At 37.0% G+C, this 22,707-nt stretch overlaps 1 protein-coding gene across 1 annotated transcript in view; it reads left to right on the forward strand.

Moving 5' to 3' along the window:
* The first annotated feature begins 8,376 nt into the window (after positions 1-8,376).
* The window catches only part of peli2 (pellino E3 ubiquitin protein ligase family member 2), a 50,124-nt gene continuing 35,793 nt past the window's right edge, over positions 8,377-22,707 (forward strand). The window contains 1 exon segment of the mRNA NM_001002616.1: positions 8,377-8,670. Within this exon segment, the coding sequence (NP_001002616.1) occupies positions 8,594-8,670 (77 nt within the window). The 5' untranslated portion in view covers positions 8,377-8,593.

A 22,707-nucleotide genomic window follows, 5' to 3' on the forward strand; every position in this document is an offset into this window, starting at 1 on the left:
AACAAACTACATTGTAAATGCACTATACAAATAAAGGTGAATGTACTAAGCAGAATGTTTTATGTTTACTGAGATTAGGCATTAAGAAGCTGAGATAGAAGCATATTTGGCAGCTAACCGCCTAACGTGAAACTAACAGTCCTGCGGTAATGAATGGGATGTTCCAAACAGATGTTTATTTACAATTCTCAAACTGAATCTAATGTATTTGAAAAGCCTCTCAAAGGAGAATCCGATTAATTGTTAATGTGATTGAAAGAGTTGTAACGCAGAAGTCTGGATAATATAATCAAAAAAGTACATTATTGTAGAAATATTTGGAGTCGTTATGTGTGTGTTAAGAAATTAATTATTTTATTTAGCAAAAACACATTAAATTAAGTTAATATAAATAATTGTATATAAAATATGAATATACGCAGCATATTAGTGCTATGATAGTAATTTTTCACTAACACTTTGGTTTTAAGTAACAATTCACACCATTAAAACTGGTTTATAACCTGCCTATTATTAAAATATTGGTTGTTTATTAGCACCTATAAAGTATACTCTTATTCTACATCTAATACTTCATACTTAATGCTTCTATTAAATGGTTTGTTAATAGCTTGAATTGTGCATTAAATAAGGTTTGAGAAATCTTTCTAATTCACCCAATCAGAATGATTTCTAAATATGGCATCGCTACAAACTATATATTATTATTATCATTGCATCAATATTTATTGGCTCTATTATTCCCACTTTAGTTGACTAACAATGTGTTGTTTTCAATGGTACCAAATGACTATCACTGTCAAATATTTCAAACTAGTTAAAATGATAGTTTACCCATAACTGATCATTTACTTGCTTGCCACAAACCTGTTTGAGCTTCTTTTTAAGACAACTGGGTAACTGGGGTGGTGGTTTCCATTTTTAAGTAGGGGGACCAGAGGGTGTGTTCTAGGATGGGATCACACTCCTCAGCCTCACCAGGAAAGTCTATGCCAGGGTACTGGAGAGGAGGATCCGGCCAGTGGTTGAATCTAGGATCCAAGAGGAACAATTTGGTTTTCGTTCTGGCTGTGGTACACTGGACCGGCTCTATACCCTCACCAGGGTGCTCAAGGATTCATGGGAGTGTGTCCAATCAGTCCACATGGAATTTGTGGACTTAGGGAGGGCATTCGACCGTGTCCCTCATGGCATTCTTTGGAGGGTGCCCTGGGAGTATGGGGTCTGTTCTGTTAAGGGCTGTCTTGACCCTGTATGAACAGTAGAAGTTTGATTTGCATTACCGACAATAAGTCAGACTTGTTTCCAGTGCATGCTGGACTCCAGCAGGGCTGCCCTTTGTCACCAATTCTGTTCATAATTTTTATGGACAGAATTTCAAAATGTAACCTTGGGCTGGAGAGGTTCCGGTTCAGGGAGCACTGTATTTTATGTCTGTTATTCGCAGATGATGTTATTTTGTTGATTCCATTGAACATGGACCTTCCAGCATACACTGGGGTGGTTTGTTGCTAACTGTGACACGGCTGGGATTAGAATCAGCACTTTCAAGCCCAAGGCCATGGTGCTCCACCAGAAAAAGGTGGTTTGCCATCACCAGGTTGGAGGAAAGTCCTTACCCCAGGTGGAGGAGTTCAAGTATCATGGGGTTTTGTTTACGAGTGAGGGAAGGATGGAACGTGAGATTGACAGGCAAATCGGTGCAGCCACAGCAGTAATGCTGTCTGTTGTCTGTTGTGATAAAGAGCTGAGCCAAAAGGCGAATCAATGTTCCTACTCTCACCTATGGTCATGAGCTTTGGGGACCGAAATAAGTTTCCTTTTCAGGGTGGTAGGGCGCACCTTTATAGACAGTGGAAGGAGCTCGGTCACCCGGGGGGAGCTCGGAGAAGAGCCCCTTCTTCACATCGAGAGAATTCAGCTGAGGTGGCTCAGGCATCTATTTCGCATGCCTCCTGGATGCCTACCTAGGGACGTGTTCCAGGCATGTCGCACTGGGAGTAGTCCTCGGGGAAGAACCAGAACACAAGGGGAGGAGCTCTGAGTCCACATCGAGAGAAGTCAGCTGAGGAGGCTTGGGCATCCTGGATGCCTACCTATGATACATGCTTGATGGACTCTCGGCTGGCCTGGGAATACCTCGACATCTCTCTGGAGGAGCTGGAGGAGTGTTTGGGGAGAGGGAAGTTTGGGGTTCTCTGAATGAATGAATGAATGAATGAATGAATGAATGAATGAATGAATGAATGAATGAATGAATGAATATTTATGACAATTTTTCTAGATAATTTTGAAACCGGTAACCATCGACTTCCATTTCTCTTTCAGATGTCCATGGTTACAGATTTTTAGCTTTCGTTAAAATATCTAATTTTGTGTTCAACAGAATAAAAAACACACAGAAAGAATTATAAACACACAAGGGTGAGTGATTAGTGAATAATAATAATCTTTGGCTTAACTATCAGTCTGATTATTTTTATATTTTTTAAGGCAAATTACAGTTTGTTTTTATTCAGTGTTTTATTTTCTGTCCTTTTATTTTCCTTTTTAATACTTTTTTTGTGAAATCTGCCCACACAATGATCACAAGGTAAATAAACTATTTGCAGATTTTTGTTAAGGTAATACACATCTGTGATTTGTGATGTTTATTTTGTGAAGGAGGATGTAGGAGACAAAACACCCGCTGGATAGACTGCGGTGACAATGTGGGCTAATTACAAGACTTAAAAAGGGTATGGAGGTAACACATTCAGCAGGAACGTGTGAATGACTGAACAGCCGTCAAAGTACATGGACGAGTGGGAGAGTTAAACGGCTGATCAGGAGCTTTTGGCTTAAAGCACATAAGTGGGAGCTTCACCACCTGTGATCAATATTAACAACACTTTATTTTAGCTTCTTGTGATCCACAGAATATCCTTAAATGAGAACATATTTAGTTACTGAAGGATAAATGACAAGACCTTTTCTTCCTTCCCGACAAAGATACAAACAAGTAATCTGTTATTATTTTTACACTCTTTCATCTGATTTGTTGTTTGGTGCACAAAGGAGAGTAGTAGAAATATAGAAATCAGTCAAATTGTTCAATGTTTTGACGAATAGTTTTGTTTAAGCACGTTTCTAGGTTTAAAATAAAGGTGCAATAGGATGTGTGTGTGGAGACACGTATGGATGAAACGCAGACTTCTATAGCAAATGGCTCATTCATGTGTACTGAGCTGTTGGCACAGCATGATGTCTGTGTTGGAATTGACAGCATTTTAACACGCTGATGGTTTACAGCACAGTAGGTCAACAGTTTATATTCTCGGGCCTAGTTTACATAGTACGAGCACAACACATGGGGCTTTCCAAAGTACAAAACATTTAAAGGATAAATCATCGGTGGTGGAAATAGTACAGAAAAATCATACCTAAGTAGAAGTACCATTACCTGCCTAAAATGTAGTGCAAGTAGAGGAAAAATTTCTGTTGTAAATATTATTTAAAGAATGAAAGTATACATTTTTTTGTGAGTATTACGCTGTAAAAAGCTGATGCATTTACATCTAATTTGTGCTTGTGTGATGTGTAAACGTAACATTCTTTAGTGCATCTAGCTATTGCCCAGCAGGCACACAAATAAAAAGTTAATATTAGGTTAGATTTAGGTTGTGATGTCAGGTGACCAAAATTCAATATCTAGCCAGCTTCTAAGTACAACATTATTTTGATGTCCAATAATAACATAATGAATAATAATAATAATTAATAATAATAAAGAAATAATGTTGATATTTGGTTGATTTTATGTTGTTAGAAAGTGACCAAAATCCAATGTCAAGCCAACATCTTAAATTAACATCATATTGACAGATATGATACTGACATTTATTCGTCAGGAATGGCAACTAAAATCCAACGTCTGACAGACATCATAGTGGTAACGTCCACACAACATCAAGCTGTGACACCATTAGACGTTGATATTTGGTTGGTTTTAAGTTGGACGTTGGACAGCCTGATGTTGAATCCTGACGTCAACCCAGTTTCATTTCTAAACAAAATGCAACGTTCCATGGGTACAATATCAATCTGATGTCATGTTGACGTATTGTGCCTGCTGGTTGTTTAAGTCTTATTTCGGTCATCATACAGTAAACATCCGTCATCTTCTCATTATAATCAGCAGTCTAAACAGTCTCTGGCTTAATGAGTGTAAAGATTTTCTTGGACACTTTTAACGCTTACAAACAGATTGCAGCAATGATAAAGTGCTCATATCTTAAGATTCTGAGGAGTTCATTATGAAGCGATTTACCTTCTATGTGCAATTTGATTGGACAGGAATCACTGGACTGATTTTTCCTATCCCTATAGATGTGAAATAATAAAGTAGCGACTGCAGGTTGATTAAAAGTAGTGGAGTAAAAGTACCGATACAGAACTAAAAATGTACTCAAGGAAAGTAAAAGTACACATTTTCACTTCTTAATTAAGTACAATTCCGGAAAAACACTACTCAATTACAGTCATTTGTAACTAGTTACTTTACACCACTGCAAATCATTTATTTTTGAAGGAAACCAACTTCCGGTGTTTCTAACATAACATTTTGTAAAAAATAAATAAATAAATTATATATAAACATATATGTGTCAAGATTGATGAAAATAATGGGATAGTTAAAATGTTATATCTAGAATTCAGAAAGCCAGAAAATGTTACTAAAACCACCAAAATCAAGAATTCATGATTTATTCATTCATTCTTTTACATTTGGCTCAGTCACTTTATTCATCAGGGGTTGCCAGAGCAGTAAACCACCAATTTATCCAGCATATGCTTTCCAGAACTAACTTTCCTGAATAACTACAACCCATAACTGGGAAACACCCATACACTACACCAATTTAGCTTATGCAATTCAACTGTAGCACATATTCTTAGACCCTGGTAGGATACCCACATGTACACGGGGAGAACATGCAAACTCCACACAGAAAAGCCAACTGCGGGGACTCAAACTAGCGTCCTTCTTGCTAAGCCACCACTAAGCCATGCATGATTATATGGTGTTAAAAAATGTCATTATAATGGAAGTCAATGGGGCAAAATCAGCCACTAACATAACGAAAGGGTAATCAATCTGAACAATACACAAGGGTTAAGAATATTGTGGCTGAACAGAGGTTTGTTATGTTTTCTTTTATTTTCCGCACAAAAAGCAAATACAAAAAACAAACAAAGAACGATCACCACTTCAAAGTAGAAGCAAAAGGACAGACTTTGACTGAAGATTACCAAAACATTTGTTTTCAATAGATAACTTGCACAAATGACTTCTTCACCTGAAGAACATGGACTTTAAGCTTTTGTATGGCATTGTGGGACCTTGATCTCTGCTTCGACAACTTTTGAAGTTGAAAAGTTTGAGCAGATTGACTTTTAGTGACATTTTAATAGTTTGAAGTAATACATTACCTTTGTTGGTCTTGTAAAATTTCAACACAGAAACTGGTAATGAGCTGCTAGTACTTTTAACCTCTGAGTTCAATTATCAACATCTTTATTGACGATAATATGTTATGATAATATTGATATGTGGACATACAGTGGAACGAAATGTCGTGTCTCGCAGGACCACGGTGCCACATAAATAAACATAATCAAAAATATGAATAACACTTGGACATAAGTTTTAAAACTTATAAATAACTAATATGGATGAAATTGTGGCTCAATAGTTAGCATTGTCGCCTCACAGCAAGAAGGTCGCTAGTTTGAGTCCCGGCTGTGTCAGTTGTCATATCTGTGTGCAGTTTGTATGTTATCCCCATGTTCGTGTGGGTTTCCTGCGGGTGTTTCGGTTTCCCCACAGTCCAAAGACATGTGGTACAGGTAAATTAAATAAGCTAAATTGGTCGTAGTGTTTGAGTGTGAATGAGTGTGTATAAGTGTTTCCCAGTACTGGGTTGCAGCTGGAGGAGCAACCACTGGGTAAAACATATGCTAGATAAGTTGGCTGTTCATTCCGCTGTGGCGACCCCACAGCGGAAGAGACTAAGCCGAAAAGAAAATGAATTAATGAATAACTAACATGCTGAGCGGTAATCTAACTATATACACTAAACTACAGTAGTGAACATCTGAAGTGACATCAAAGGTGTCCTAAAGCTATTGAACCAAATCTATTCTTGTCTCTGGGTGATTTAAAAAAAACTTTTAGATCCACTATATGTGGACTAGTGTACTTAACTTTACACTTTTACACAAGTGCTTTTACACAGGACAACATTTAAGACAGTTTCATCAAAAACTATATTTTAGATTTGGTTATGTAGCTTACTGCTATAGTTATATTTAATAAATCAAGGGAAATCCTTTTTGATCCCAAGTGTAACTGTTTCTCATGTTGCCAGCATTTGTTCATAATCAAAATTAGGATTGCATTTCTCGGGTGCAATATAGGAGGGCAAAATCTTACATGGGACACTGTTAATTGGGTCTGTGAAAAACACCAGATTGTGGTTCTGGAATTAATAAGAAAATTATGTATCTTTTTTTATCACTCCATATTTATTTTATCAGTCTTTCTGTAAAAATTTGAAGTTGAAACATTTGTATATTGACCTAACTGCCATGAAACTAGATGTAAAAGACTATACCAGCACCCAGATTCTGTATGAGCTATGTACTCTGAATGAGTCAAACATAATCCCATCCCATGTACTCTATCCATGTTATATTGATCTCTTTACCCTCTGGCAGGTGATACAAAATCCCTGATGCAAACGGAACAAGTCCAGAAGCTTTCAATTCAGTGTCAATCAGACTGTTGACCACTGTTAAAGCTGCTTTGTAATATTTTATTATATCAGGCTAGGGCGACACGGTGGCTCAGTGGTTAGCACTGTCGCCTCACAGCAAGGTCGCTGGTTTGAGAGCCGGCTGGGTCAGTTTGCATTTCTGTATGGAGTTTACATGTTCTTGCATTTTGCCGTGGGTTTCCTCCGGGTGCACAGTTCAAAGAGATGCGCTACAGGTGAATTGGGAAAGCTAAATTGTCTTTAGTGTATGTGTGTGAATGTGAAAGTGTTTCCTATTGACCTTATTCTAAAATGCAGAAGTGCGCCTGTTTTCGCGATTGTCTTAAAACTTCCGTTTCAGTTCCTATGGGAGAAATGACAAGGAATAATAAATGTCAAAAAACGGTCAAACTACTTGCTCTACAAACAAATGTTTGCATGACTATACAGACCAAGTAGAATAATATAACAAGGAAATATCAGTTTGCAACATCAAACAGCGAAACAAGCAGTTTTTAATGTCTAAAAATTAATGGAAGTGAATGAGACCGGAAGTCTCGTGCCAAAAAGATTTAAATGGCAGCGCCCACTCGTCTGCGGAGAATAAGGTCAATAGTGTTGGGTCGCAGCTGGCAGGGCATCTGCTGTGTAAAGCATATACTGGATAAGTTGGCGGTTCATTCTGCTGTGGCAACCCCTGATTAATAAAGGGACTAAGCCAAAAAGAAAATTAATAAATTAAATTTTTCGTAGCATGAATGTATGTAAATGAGTGTGTATGGGTGGGTATACACACTCACACTACAGGTGAATTGGGAAAGCTAAATTGTCTGTAGTGCATGTGTGAATGTAAAAGTGTTTCCAAGTACTGGTTGGCGGCTGTAAGGGCATACCTTGTGTAAAACATATGTTGGAATAGTTGGTGGTTCATTACGCTGTGGTAACCTCTGAAATAGAAACTAAGGAAAATGAATGAACTTATGATGCTATGCTGAAATGCTACTTTTGTTTAGGGGACAATAAAATGTGTAACAAGAAAACAATATAATTTTATACTCCATTTAAAGAATGTGTTATTTATTTCTATATCTAAAAATAAAAAAAGATGTTTCCCTATTTTTTATGGAAAAAATACATTAATGTTTATATTATTTGCCCGATATATAAAATGTTTCTAAATTAAGATGGTAAAAACTACCTTCATAACCTAATGATATCTCTTTAAAAATGTCGAAGTTTCATGCTTTGTTTACATAATTGAAGGTGCCGCCTCAGACCGCCGTTGAGTTGGACTGTGCCGTTAGAGGGGGTGCGTTGTTTTCAGAACGAAAGATGAAATGTCTTAGCGTAATTTTTTCCGTTATTATTAACGAAGAGGAAAGACAATTATAAAAGGTTTCTAATTATGCATAGCCCGCTGATAAAGGGTATGAGAATATTAACCACAATCTTAAAAAAAAGTTTCCTAGTACGCCACCCCTCGTAAAGTCGTTATAAGTGAATGGTACGGTCCACCCCCTACTAGTACTGTTTTTCTTTCAGCGGATGGAAGCATTAAGTTATTCGCTCTTCCTATAATGAAATGTCTCCCAGACTCTAGGCTTTATTTTTATATTTTCTGTCGGATATGTTATTTTGCTGATTTGAATTATTTTTAGAAAAGTACAACGTAAGACTGGGCGCAGGTAAAACGGGTAACATGGCTGTTAAAAGCGTCCTTTGAAGTCTTTCCCTTTTCGTCGCTGGATTGATCGTGTAATTGAGAGAGAGAGGCGCCGTGTTGTCCGAAAAGCCTCATGTTTTCACCGGGTCAAGAGGAGCACTGTGCGCCCACCAAAGAGCCAGTAAAGTACGGGGAACTGGTGGTTTTAGGGTGAGTCCCGTATACACGCAGCTATTTTTCATCATGTTTATCTAATGTTGACGAGTTCGCCCGACTTTACTTGTATTACCTGCTTGTTTCCTGAGTTCACGTGCTCTAAATACTCTCACAGCGGGGTGCTTCAGCAAGTCTCGGGCGTATTTTTGAGCTGCTGTTCAGCTGAAAACCGCGTTTTTGGAGAGTACGGAAATAGTTTGTTTACACACTTGATATTGGTGTGCAGTGCGCGAGACCTCCCAGCTCCTAAAATTCACGCGCTCACGTTACTGCACAAATGAAACACGTGCGCTTTAGTGAGCGCTTTTCCTAAGCTTATGGTTGGCTGTAAAATACACACACACCACTCTTATTTATATGCACAAAAATACGCAGCTAAGGAGATTTGCAGATAATTCAGAAAGGCGTTTATTGAACGTGATGCGTGTTTTACTCCAGCGTGGGGGTGGATGGTGTAGCTGTGATTTGGTTTAATCCTCAGACACCCGTATTTTGGCCCTGGTTTTAGGATCGTGATGGGACCTCCTCATCGGGCTCGTTTATCATCATCTGTACGGAAAGCCATAACGAGATGAAGGGTGGTGGAGGAATTCGGAAGCAGCCCACTAAAGTTATTTGTCCCCCTCCTTTTCTGTGACTGAGCAAAGAGTCTCTCTCTCTCTCTCATTTTTTTTTTAACAATGCCCCTTCCTCGCACTGCTGGTTGTAAATCACAGTGCTGTTCAGTGATCTAGAACAGAGCTTTCCAGCTCATTCCTTGAGAATTGCTTCATTAGTTTGTTAGGTTCTGATCTGGATGTCTGTAATTAAGACAATCTTAAAATTTCATCACCTTTAAACTATTTGTTTTATAGCATTGCAATCAACAAGATTCAGACTCGGACCAAAGTCGTTGTAATAGAAGGTAATGCTGGAAAGCCTGCTGCATTGTAACTTGACCTGCAAATGAATGCAGGTTTAAATGATCAACATGACCAAAACTGCTGAAAAACCTGTTGTGCAAACTATAGGCCTCCTGTCATCTGACTGACACCTTATACTTTTTTAGCAAATAAAAGAGCCAACAACACAATTAAATGGGTCTGCACCAAACTGCACATCTCCATAACGTTTTATATGTTAATCTGCTGTGAAATCCCACATTTTTATCAATTAAATGTTAGAATAACTTAAGCTATTAACAACATTAATGTTGCTTAGATGAACACGGACTGAAGCATTGTATGTTTACTAGGTTTATGTGTTCTTATCTTATATGATATATCAGAGTTTTGAGAAACACCCATCTTAAATTGAGGTAAAGTTAGATTTATATTAGCACATTCATTCATTTAATGACCCCTATATTGTTTACCTAAGCTACTTTAAATATTCGGTCTAAATTAGCATGCAAGTACTTCAAAACAGCACTAGGGTAGCACTATTTATTTCAGTGTGAGCAATGTTGTACTTTGATTGTCATCGGCTACTAATCTGATTTCTCTATTAGAAATTTACAAATAATGCTTTTCTGAAATTACATTAAGGAGAATGTCGAATATGCGAATATAAATCCAACTTTACCTCTATCAATCTTAAGGGACAGTTCACCCATACATGGAAATTACTCGCAATAAACTGGTTATAAACTTTTCCCCCCTTTTAAGAATAGCCATTTAAAATCAATAGTTGAAACAAAAATGTAATGATCCCTGTAATGATAATGATTCCATGATGCCTTCATTTGTGTTTAACAAAAGAAACCTCTTAAACCCGTTTGGAACATTTTTGGGTGAATGATTTCTTTAATCATGGTGTCAGCAGTTCTTAAAGCTCTTACCCTGCAACAACTGAATTTAGTCAGTTTTTTTTTTAACTCTTGCTTTAAATGTTGCATGCATTTCAAAAGCAAAACAAACATGCCCAACTGCCTTCTCCAAAATATACCCTTAGTGTTTTTGTTTTTCAATACATGCATCTAAACATTTGAAAATCATGATATATTTACTTAACACGCTAAATCTTTAAATCTAGACAAACTAAATTTTGTTAAACGAGATGTAATCAACACAAATTACTTGTATAAAGCAGTGGTCAAAAGCTACACAGCAAAATTTATTGTTTTTGTGTTTGAGAAGGTTATGTATATTATTCTGTATTTACAGTTGTTTATTATTATTATTATTATATATATATATATTTTTTAAACGGTTAGAAAAAGTAGTGCAGATCAGGACAAAGTTGTTGTTTCAGACTTCTAGGTTCTGTGTATTTAATTTTTTTCTATTTTGTTCTCTTAAATGTACAGTTTATGACTACGCCCATAAACTGTACAGTGTGTGTGTGTGTGTGTGTGTGTGTGTGTGTGTGTGTGTGTGTGTGTGTGTGTGTGTGTGTGTGTGTGTTTATTTTTAATCCATCCATCTTGACTGAACCATTTTCTCATATTATGATATCAGCCTTAAAAGCCTGAAATGTAAAATATATATTTATGTGGAGAATTCATTTTTATTTAATTTTTTTTTTTACAAAATTCTGTGCAGAAGTGGCGCAATAGTCTGTCTGTTGATTCGGGCTGGCCCTGTTTATGACCTTTTTTGCTTCCTTTTAAATCGTTCATTAAATTCTCTCCACTTAAAAAGGAAACCTGCAGAAACCCTGCTTAATGTTGCATTGTTTTGTTCTTACAATGAACACTTGAGATGTTTGATCGCAAAACTATGTATTTAAGTATCATTTTAGTAAGACGGCATTGGTAAATTTGTAATATCATATGAGCATCGATTTCGCAATGTGTGCGTCTGTAATAGTCACATCACAAGATAGGCAATGTTGAGTTGGGAATGGGATTATAAATGACCAGAAACCACAGGTCAAAACACATGAGATTTGTAGAGTGGTTTAATTATCTGCATTTGTTTTTAAGGCCTGTGACTGTGTGAGCATTTTTAGAGAGTTTAAATCATTTTATTACACTGTAAAACCCAAAGGCGATGCGGTAGGTAGTGCTGTCGCCTCACAGCAAGAAGGTCGCTGGTTCGAACCTCGGCTAAGTTGACGTTTCTATGCGGAGATTGCATGTTCTCTCTTCGTTCGAGACGTTTTCCTCCGGGTGCTCCGGGTTTTCCCCACAGTCCAAAGACATGCAGTATAGGTGAATTGGGAAGGCTAAATTGTTGTGTGTGTGTGTGTGTGTGTGTGTTTGTTTGTTTGTTTGTTTCCCAGAGATGGGTCACGGCTGGAAGGGCATCCACTGCGTAAAAACGTGCTGGATAAGTTGGCGGTTCATTCCGCTGTGGCGACCCCAGATTAATAAAGGGACTAAGCAGAGAAGAAAATGAATGTAAAACCCAACTGTCAACTTTATCAAATAAAATGACTCGATTAACTGAAAGTTAATTTTACTCTGTTAAAAGTAATGAGTTAAATACCTTATTTCTTCAACCTAAATGAAGTTTGCATTACTCGTATAGATAAGTTATTTAACTCAAATGGTTTGTTGCAATTGGTTTCCTCAAATGGTTTGAGTTGCCTTTACTCATTGAGTTTTACAGTACTCAGTGGGTTTAAGTACTTCATTTATTGGGTTTTACTGTGCTCAAATTGCTTTGTTTAATTAAATGAATTAAGTTCACAGTACTCATTAGGATTCATTTTGAATTTAAATGGTTTGTTGCAATCGGTTTCCTCATGGATTGAGTTGCCTTAACTTTTTGGGTTCACAGTGTAGTGCATAAAGAAGTTAAATAAAGATTGCGTAGTCTTGATCATATAAATAATTGAATGTTGTTTTACTTTTGTTTATTTAATTTTTGTACCTGAATATGGTTACTCTCTCGGAAAAACCAAGCAGCACTGCTTATTTCACTCTAATATTTGCTTAATTGTGTTTATTTATGACTGCACTTTGTTTTATTATAGGTGTATTATAAATGAAAAAATATTTTTATTTCACTCCCCTACCATCCTAATTAATCTAAAGGAATGACTTGGGGAAACAGAGCTATTTAAGTCATCTCAAATTGTATTTATATCACTATAATATTGCAGAAAAAAATACTAGAATGTAAAATATTTTCCAATATCGTGCTGCCCTAGTAACAACTGCACATTTGTGTATTTGGTGCAGGTCCTTTTTATTATGTTTTGCACCGTTTGTGCCTTTAAACATTTCTTGAGAGAGTGCTCAATGTTCTCATTATGATATTGGCTAAAGATTTTGATTATAAAATGTATTTCTCATCTATCAAGTCTTTTAAAAACATCTATTGTACTACAATAATAATATTATATAGTATATCATGAGTTACAGGGTTAATATAGCAGTGTGACATCATACACTTATGACCCATGTGTCTGTATCCCAGGCTTCACATGTTTTTGTTGGAGCAGCTTGTGTAAGAGCACTTTGTTTCATTCTCCAATTTAACGTCAATTTGTAGGCCAATATGGCTTCAGGCATCCTGGGTTCCCTTAGGATTTTTTCTATGGTATTTTTTTTTAGAATAGTGGTTTTTGGTTTGAGTAAATTAAGAAGAGCTGTGGTTAACAATATGTGAAGACTGTTTTATGCTTTGTTTCATAACATAAGTGTTGTCTAATTTCACATCCTTCTGGTGCCTGCAGTACTCCGTGTAGCAGCTTTTTAAAAATGTATCCGCTTCAAAACCGCCCGACATTACATAACTTTTGTAAACCAAATAAAGTCTGTTTAAGATTTAATAGCTACCCTTTAAGGTGCGACAGCAGGTTTAATTTTTGTGAACAGTTTCGTATTTATTAGTTTAAATATGACTGAAGTGACATACATTGTTAGGTATATTTAAATGGAGCCCGTAATTATGACTTGACCATAGATTTGGGTAATTATTTTTAAGACTATCAATTTTCTTTGATAGACTGATATATTTCATTCATTCATTTTCTTTTCTGCTTAGTCCCTTTATTAATCCCGCCACAGCGTAATGTATAGCCAACATTTCCAGCACATGTTTTACACAGCGGATGCCCTTCCAGCTGCAACCCATCTCTCGGAAAGAACTTTACCTACTCATTCACACTCATACACTACGGACAATCTAGCCTACCTAATTCACCTGCACCGCTTGGACTTGTGGGGGAAACCGGAACACCTGAAGGAAACCCACGTGAACGCAGGGAGAACATGCAAACTGCAAACAGAAACCCCAACTGACCCAGACAAGGCTCGAACCAGCAACCTTCTTGCTGTGAGGCAACAGCACTACCAACTGTGCCACTGCGTCACTGACTGATCTAGTTATTTATTTGATTTATTTTTATTTTATTTTTATATATTTATTTTAGCTTATTTATCTTTTAAATTGTATTTATACATTTTTTGATGTAGGTTTTTTTTAATTTATTTTTTAATGTAATTTTTGAAGTTATTTATTTTTGAATTTTCTTTTTTTTTTTTTGGAATAGTGTTTTTGGATGTTTTTTTATTTGTATTTTATTTTGGATGTTATTTTTGTATTGTTTTTTTGCTTTTTATTTTTTGTAATTTATTTATTTATTAGTTTTTTATTTATTTTTAGTTAAAAAATAAATAAGTTTAGTTTTTTTTAAAAATGTTTTTATTTAGATAAGTGTTACATTTATAATTCTTTATTAAGGCTGCTTTCACATTATATTTGTCTTAAGTCTCCGATTCAAGGAGTTTGCCATATGAATTAATCATAGTTACACAGTACAGAACAAAGTTGCCATATGACTTCATCACATGCAGCTCTACAAGTTGTTAAACTTTGCGTGTATAAGCCACTAGAGCAACTGTAACACCTATTCCCTCAAACAGATACCCCGGTACCAACTTTCCTCTGGCCTGATTCAATAGGGCGGCCTGGCATTGGCTGCTGGCACACAGAGAGCAGAGACTGAAAGAGGGTATTATTGATCTGGGCACTGGCAGATCTGAGCCTCCAGTTCTCCTCTCTGTTCATTGTTTTCATTAGACTGACTGAGCTTTTTGATAAGGTTTTGTGGGACACCACAGCCCTTTAAAATGCACCTTTTGTGGTGGTGTCTTTCCTCTGTGACTGATAGCTGTGGGGAGATGGGTCTTGCTGACTCTAAAGTTTCTGCCAACTCACTGAGATGGCCTAACAATCCACCTTACTGATCGTCCTTCAAACTCTGACCTCCTGAAGGGAGACAAGATCAACCTAAAAGATCTCAGATGTACTACAGATGTCTGCCTAATTTAAATGTGTTGTTTTTGCAATACGTCTTTTATGCTCACCTAGACTAAAACAATTTGACATGCATTAAATAAGTAATATTGTGAAAATATATACATGGTTAAAGGTAATTTTAAGAATGGCAAAGCTGAATTTTTGAATTGGGTTTAATCTTTTACTAGAGATATTTTATATATCAGGACAGAATCTGCTTGGGGTTGCTATATTTGTACAGAATTTAGTAAAATAATCTGCAAATTTTGCTTTTGTGGTTTTTCGGAGTATCGGAGGTGACCGTTTTTTCCTGGGATTCTCCCGTATTTTACAGTTTTATCCCGCCATCATCCCATAAAGGTATTTTCCCGTATTTCTCCCGTATTTTCAGTCTTTCTCTGAAGGGTGGCCAACAAAAATTAAAGGGCCATGAAGCCCCCTCGTTTCAGTAGGGTGTTTTCACACCTCTACTTTGGGGAAAAAGTCAGAAAAGTGGTCATTTCCAGATCTGTTTAGGGGGGAGTGTCGGAGGAAGAAAAGAGGGATGGTGTGCGAGTGTCTATTTGGGCATGCGCTGAGTTTCAGAGTCAAAACACACACACACACACACACACACACACACACACACACACAGGGGAGAAAGTGACCATCTTTACATGGACATCTGTAGACGAATTATTTACCAAATTATTAAATGGTGGACTTTAACTGCAGTTTGGCTCTTTCATTCAGGGAATTCATTCATGTCCCTCGCGACAAACAAGATATTTGATTTGAGGAACTGCTCTAAGCGTGTATTTTTCGTGTAATGTTTGATACCGCAAAGCGAATGAGAGAAAAAAAACCCTCAGCATTTCCCTGAAACTTGGATGCACACAGCAGGTAGCGTCAGAAAGCTGCGTGTGTTATTCCTGTTACAAAATGCGGTGAAAATCCTACACTAGGTTAAAGTTTGGTTGTGGTGCTAACATGTTAACACTCGGTGCAGTAGTTAGTTAGATACAAACAAACTGAATAAACAAAGAGCACTGGTCGCTCACTTACCAAATCTGTTGAGACAGGACAATCAACCGCAACTACTAGAGCCGCGTCTTTATTAAGAGAAGACTACAAAGCGAATCCGGATCTCAGCGTTTGCAGATGAGAACAGCTCTCAGGTAAACGATGTTCCTCCTTAGACACGCAAGTTATTGTTGTCGAGCGTCGCGTACACTGTTAATCCAATTAATTAATGAAGTTGCACATTAGGGCGCGCTGATTGGTTTGAACCAAGCCTTACTCATGCATTAATGCATCACACTCTGAGACGTAATAAGGCACACACTGGTACGATATTATGTCATGGCCGTGACGCAGCTTCAAAAATTTGTTACAAACCGGAAGTACCAATTTGCTTGAAATAACGCAAAAACAAACAATTTACACTTTAGTGAAATATAGGTGTCCTAATAGTGTTTTTAGATGTGTGGGACACATATACGACTGTCAACAGCTCAAAAAATGTGTTTTGGTGTTTCGTGACCCTTTATAGAGTCGATCCTTCCTATTTGCAACCCATACCGCTGAACCACCAGGGGCTGCCCCTCGCTCTTTAATGCAAGTCTGTTCTGTGCTTTCACTTTGTTTAGTGATAAACACTTTAAAGTAAATATAAAAACTGGTGGGATTTCCTTTCTTTTTCATTACAGGTGCCATCTCCCCTTCATATGCTATCCTCTAAACCAGTGGTTCTCAAACTGTGGTACTGTACCACTAGTGGTACGCAGGCTTCCTTCTAGTGGTACACAAAGGAATGAAATATGTCATGCACATAACTAATAATAATAATATCTAAAGATAGGGCTGTGCAATTAATCGAAAATCCGATTTCGATTTTGGGTTGTATCGATGAAATTGTATGAAAAACCATTAATCGAGATAAACGATTATTCCTTCCCGTACCGCCCCCTTTCCAGTTGTACACGTGTGAAAACTCTTTGCCTCTGCAAAGCTCAGTTCCACGTGAAAATGACTAAAAGCATGTGCTGAAATGTAACTTTTGCAGCATAGGATGCGCATCATACATATTTTTAAAAGCGCAAAAGAGCACGTGCTGTTGTGTGTGTATGCGCCGTGCTTACGCCCTATTCACATGGGGCGTCAGCGTCAACGCTTCCCATTCACTTTGAATGGGTGACGTCAGGCGTTGCCGAACTGCATTGTGGATCCATCGGCACCGCTTCAGAAGCGTTGCTCGCTGCAGAAGTATGGAAGCGTCAGCCAATCAGATCGCTGTATGCAAATACACCAGCTCAGACAGCTTTTATGACTATTGCTTCAGCCCCAACTTCAGACACGCCTTCCATCAAGCATTGACGCTGAAGCCCCGTGTGAATAGGGCGTTAGCCTCGGACGGGTAGCATGTGTGTGTTTGCGCGCGCGCCGCATTTAGCCTCGGACAGCAGAGCACACACACATCTAACGCGATCTTAATGTGAGTGCTTTAATGGTCAAATACATGCACATTTGTGTCAGAGCGCGGTGTTTAGTGATTATTCATATTAACCCTCATTTGTTTAATAAACGCACAAGTTGAGAATCAAACGACACGAGAGAGAAACCATATCATAGCCGCACTATTCTTAAAGTAAGCGTGCGGTATTCCTGCTGCTGCCGACTGTTTTTATCATTAATTAATAATAAAATCAAAAATACAGCGAAGATGCTTAAAGCGCAGTTTAAACATAACAGATTTAATAACTAATTTTTAATAACTGATTGCTTGTATCTTTGCTATGATGACATTATATTTTACTAGATGTTTTTCAAGAAACTGGTATTCAGCTTAAAGTGCCATTCAAAGGCTTAATTAGTGTAATTAGGCAAGTCATTGTATAACAGTAGTTTCTTCTGCAGACAATCAAACATATATATTGCTTAAAGGGGCTAATAATATCGAGCTATTAAAATAGGTTTCAAAATATTCAAACCGGCTTTTATTCTAGCTGAAACAAAACAAATAAGCCTTTCTCCAGAAGAAAAAAATATTATAGATAATACTGTAAAAAAAAAACTCTGTTAAACATAATTTGCGAAATATTTATATATAAAAATAAATTCACAGGAGGACGAATAATTTTGACTTCACCTGATAATCGTTTTGAATAATCGTGATTACAATTATGACCAAAATAATTGTGATTATGATTTTTCCCATAATCAAGCAGCCCTATCTAAAGATATCGATCTTAGTGGGGTTTTCTTTTTTTCTAACAACTAATCTCGTCCTAAATGAGCATAAAAAGTTAGGAAAGCAGTCGAATGCTTTGATTTATAACGTTGGGCGTGTGCATTTTTAAAGTGACACCTCTTATTTAATGTAATCCAGCGAGGGGAAAAAAAATCCAAATAAATAAGAGATTTGTTGGTTGCTCTTAAATTAGAATATGCAAGTTATACAGTGAAGAAACCGTTAATGAGATTTGATGGCTTGATTCTTTTTTTTTTTTATTATAAAAGCTATTAATTTTAATAAGCTGAATTATTTGCTGCTAGTGTATAAATTTATTTTTTTCTTTTGTAAATAATAATGATAATAAAACATATTACTGAACGTTTAACTGTTTATTTACAACAAAACCGCTCCAAGTGAGCAAATCTAGTAATTTGGGGATTTTTTTTTAAAGGAGGGTCAGGGGAATCCCTAATTATGATGGGCATATCCCTTATTTTCACATCCCAATGTTGACTGGTATGCATGAGCAATTTTTCTATGTTAAAGAGCCCCATTATGAGTTTTTGAAAATGACATCGCCAAATGTCATTCTGGTTCTGGTCCGGTAAAACATGAATGCGACTTTCCCTTCAAACACTAGCAGAGGGCGGGGGATCATATGACTGATCATGATGCAAAAATGACGATCACTGACAGATGGAGATTCGGGTGTGGAGAATAAAGGGTTGAAGTTCAATTTCACAACAATACCACAGTATAGTCAACCTAGTGACATGTTTGTATCAATCATCAGGAAAATGGCAGGAACAATTATCTACGCTGTAACGCAGGATTTGCCAGCCGTTCGTTATCAAAAGGAGCAGCAAAGACGATAATGTTTGGGACTTTGACAGGGACTTGTCAGTAACTTTTACAGTTAATATGAAGCAGTTTTTTTTCTTCCTCCAGATCATAACATGCAAGTATAATTAAAATTGTTGCTTCGCTTTGTGTAGTTTGCAAAATATGTTTATTTGTGTGCTGTAACTTGTAATGGCTCAGTGCGGCTTGTAATCACTTATCTATTATAGATCAGTGCTTGTAATGCATCTCAGAATTAATCTTTATGGGACTGTCCACATATAGTGTCCAAAACTATGTTGAAAATGTGACATGTGTATCTACCTTTATCAATTTATATGCAATTCTGAGCTTGTGATCTCCTGCCGTTTGTCGTTGGCCACCATAAGCTGTTCCTACACACCCACGGTGTGGTCCTTTTACGAAACGGTTCAACTTTTGCCACTGTGTGGATTAATACTGAATGTGTGTCGTTGTTATTACTTGAGATTAGCGTTAAGAGTAAAGTATATGCTGGTGTTTAATTGCATTGCATCCCTGCATTGGGCTCACACATACTTTGGTTCCTGCCTAACGTTAGAGGGCAGTTCTTTTCATCTCACAGTCTCATTCAAACTATCACAAAAAATTTGGGTCATCGGACCTATCAGCACAGATTAGCCTGCAAAGGAGGGGTTTGGGAACAAATTAATCGCTGAATGAATCATATGGGAAGCCCTTGGGATATCTAGGTAAAAATAAGTGTAAAGATTAGATGCAAAAACCTCTTCAGAAATGAGCATTTATATCAGGCTCCTGGGTGTAGTTTTAGTAATTTCACTTTTAGGGCAAAGAGTAAGTTCTTTACATGGTCTTCAAAATGAAAAAACTCAACAAACATAGAAGTAGAGAATAAGGCTATTTTAATGGAAATTTCAGACGTTGCCTCTGAACTCTTCAAATGCATATTACAAGACAATAAAAGTGTTTTTTGATCTTGCACACACATCTGCCTGTTGTTGGAGACCCCAAAAATCGGACCTTTTTATAATGCACAATAGGGGTTCTTTAAAAGGAGTGTTTGTCTTAACCATCCGTGACGGTGTCAAAATCAATCATTCAGCATAATAATCACTCCATCTCAATCAGTCTGCACTAGGTCTACTTTTAAGAATGTTAATAAGGTTTAATTTTTATTAATTGGATTGTAAACCTGTCCATTTCATTGGTAGTTCCATATACTATTCTATGCTGCTAAATGGCTGGTAATTCAGTCTTTGTCATGTTTGGTACAGGCTGTTAAATTGCTTGTCATGTTTTATATAGAGTGCAAATCTAGTTATATCTATACATATAATACACTCACTAAAAATGTAAGAAATATTACTCCACTAATTGGACATAAGTCGTTTAAAAATTGGAATATTGCTTGTGCACATTGTTCTCAGATAATTCTAAACAACAGTTACGGCTTCAGTCCACACTAGCCTGGAGTTTTCAACCCCTGGAACGATGTCAAATTCACCAATAAATGTCATAAGCACAGTATTACAAGGCGCCGCTTTTGTTAGATGGACTTTTTTTTTTTGTGAGAAACGCTTAATACTTCCATTACCTGTGACTCAATTGTGTTCAAGTCTTTAGTCTTTTAAAAGCACTATTGTAATGCTTTGAGCCACTAAACACTGTTTCTATGACTTTTTTCACAGAAGGAAAAATTCGAATTACTTAATAAAAAAAAAAAAACATTTATAGAGCTGGTCTTTAATTTCACCCTCTTAGGAAATGGAGGCCACGTGATTGGTTTGTAAGCACAGTTATGTGAACAGCATGCAATATCATCTGATAATTGGAGGACATGATTCCTAAAAGCAACTGACTGGGTAAAGCCACATAAAACAAAACATCATCATGATTTATATGTATATGCTGAGCTCAGCGGCTAATCGGCCGAAATCAGCTGGGGTGGCGACCAGGGAGACCTAGCTGTCACTCAAGTGGCCACGCCCTTAATTATGCAGTCTTAATATAAACGAAACGATTGAGTTATAAAAAATTTCCCCCACAGTTGTCGTGAGGGGTAATATTAGCTATATGAACCTATTTTTTTTTTTTTTTTGCACCATGCTGTAAATACTTTTTTTCTGTTGTAAAGTTGGCCATTTTAACAGTGGGGTCAATAGAAATGTGCTCTTATAGAGCCAGGAGTAGCGAAATTTCAATGAATTGCAGTTTGTTAATTCTTGTGTTTTTACACCTCTACTTTGGAAAAAGCCAGAAAAGTGGACGTGTCAAGCTCTGTTTAGGGGGGAGTGTCGGAGGAGCAAAAGAGGGATGGTGTGGGAGTGTCGATTTAGACGTAATACGGTACTCCCAGGTACAGTCGCCCAGTCTACATGCTGGAATACACGCTAAGATCTCATGGCCGTGACGCAGCTTCAAAAATTTGTTTCAAACCGGAAGTATGAATTTGCTCGAAATAACACAAAAACTACCAATCTTCACTTTTTAGTGAGATATGTGTCCTAATAGTGTTTTTAGCAGTGTGGGACATGTATACAACTGTCAACAGCTCAAAAAATGTGTTTGGTGACCCTTTAAGCTCACAACCCCTATAATAACAACACCAAAAGCTTAAGACAGTGTTGTGGAATCGATCTGCTGCAACTGATGCTATTGCAGTGTCGTTATTTGATAAAACCCCATGACACCCACTTTGGGAATTACTAGGAAATAAAAAATTATCACTATCAAAAAGTAAGCTAATTTAACCATCTAATGACGTGTTACATGTAGTTTTTCACTGCACATTAAGAATTTGACCCTTTTTATCTATTTTTCCTTAACTTATTGGAAAAGCTAAAGCGCCTGCTTTTGTTTTCCAGGCAGTCTATGCTAGTGGCATTCATGCATAAAGGCGTTTTCTTAGGACAATGTTTTCACACAGTTTATCAAGGCCCTGTGATATCTAATGATCTAGAACAAATTCAAATGAGCTTCAGTCACAACCAAGCATGTATTTAATGACAATTTCTCCCTAAAGATGAAATCATTCATTGACTTTTCTGCTCTGACAGCAATGTGAAATCAAAAGTGGAAACCGATGTATCATCTTCAAAATCAGACCCTGTAAAGACGTCTCCGCAGACAGGATATTACACATTTGGTAGACTCAAACATGCCTTAATGCTTTCTGTAATTGTGTAAGTGTCTAGTGATAAGCATCAATAGTACAGGATGTCTGGACCTCTCTGGTGCTGACATCATGCTCACTGTTGGGAGCCAATTGTAGATTAGCATTTTACTCTGTTACTTTTCCTTGTTCTTGTGAATGCTGTATGCTGTACTCATAGGAAAGATCCAGGAGACTTCCAGGAAAAGCTTATGGAGCAGAACAAATGCCTGACTGCTCATAACTAGAGGAGACATGAGGAGCTTGTGTTTACAGGATTTAATCCAAGACATGTCTTGAGCATTGTAGTTCCCTTTTATCTGTGAATGGATTTAAGTTTGATTTAAGGTATGGTGTCATTTCTGTCTTCTCAGAGTAAATGACAATTACATTTAGATAATTATTAAACTTGTATAACACAAAGGAAGCTGTCCAAGGGAAGTAACTGCATAAGAACTACACATGCTGGTCAACTTGAGAACATTGTTCCTCTTTACTGATGAGTTGTAAATATTACATTGATTTACTGAATCCAACACACTTTATTCATATTTAATTTCAACCACAACTGATTTTAATGTGATCACAATTTAATAAATGAGATGGATGTTGTTAGTAAGAGTGTGCTTTTTGATGATGATGATGATGATTAT

This window comes from Danio rerio, chromosome 17, assembly GCF_049306965.1.
Source record: "Danio rerio strain Tuebingen ecotype United States chromosome 17, GRCz12tu, whole genome shotgun sequence".
Lineage (NCBI taxonomy): Eukaryota > Metazoa > Chordata > Actinopteri > Cypriniformes > Danionidae > Danio > Danio rerio.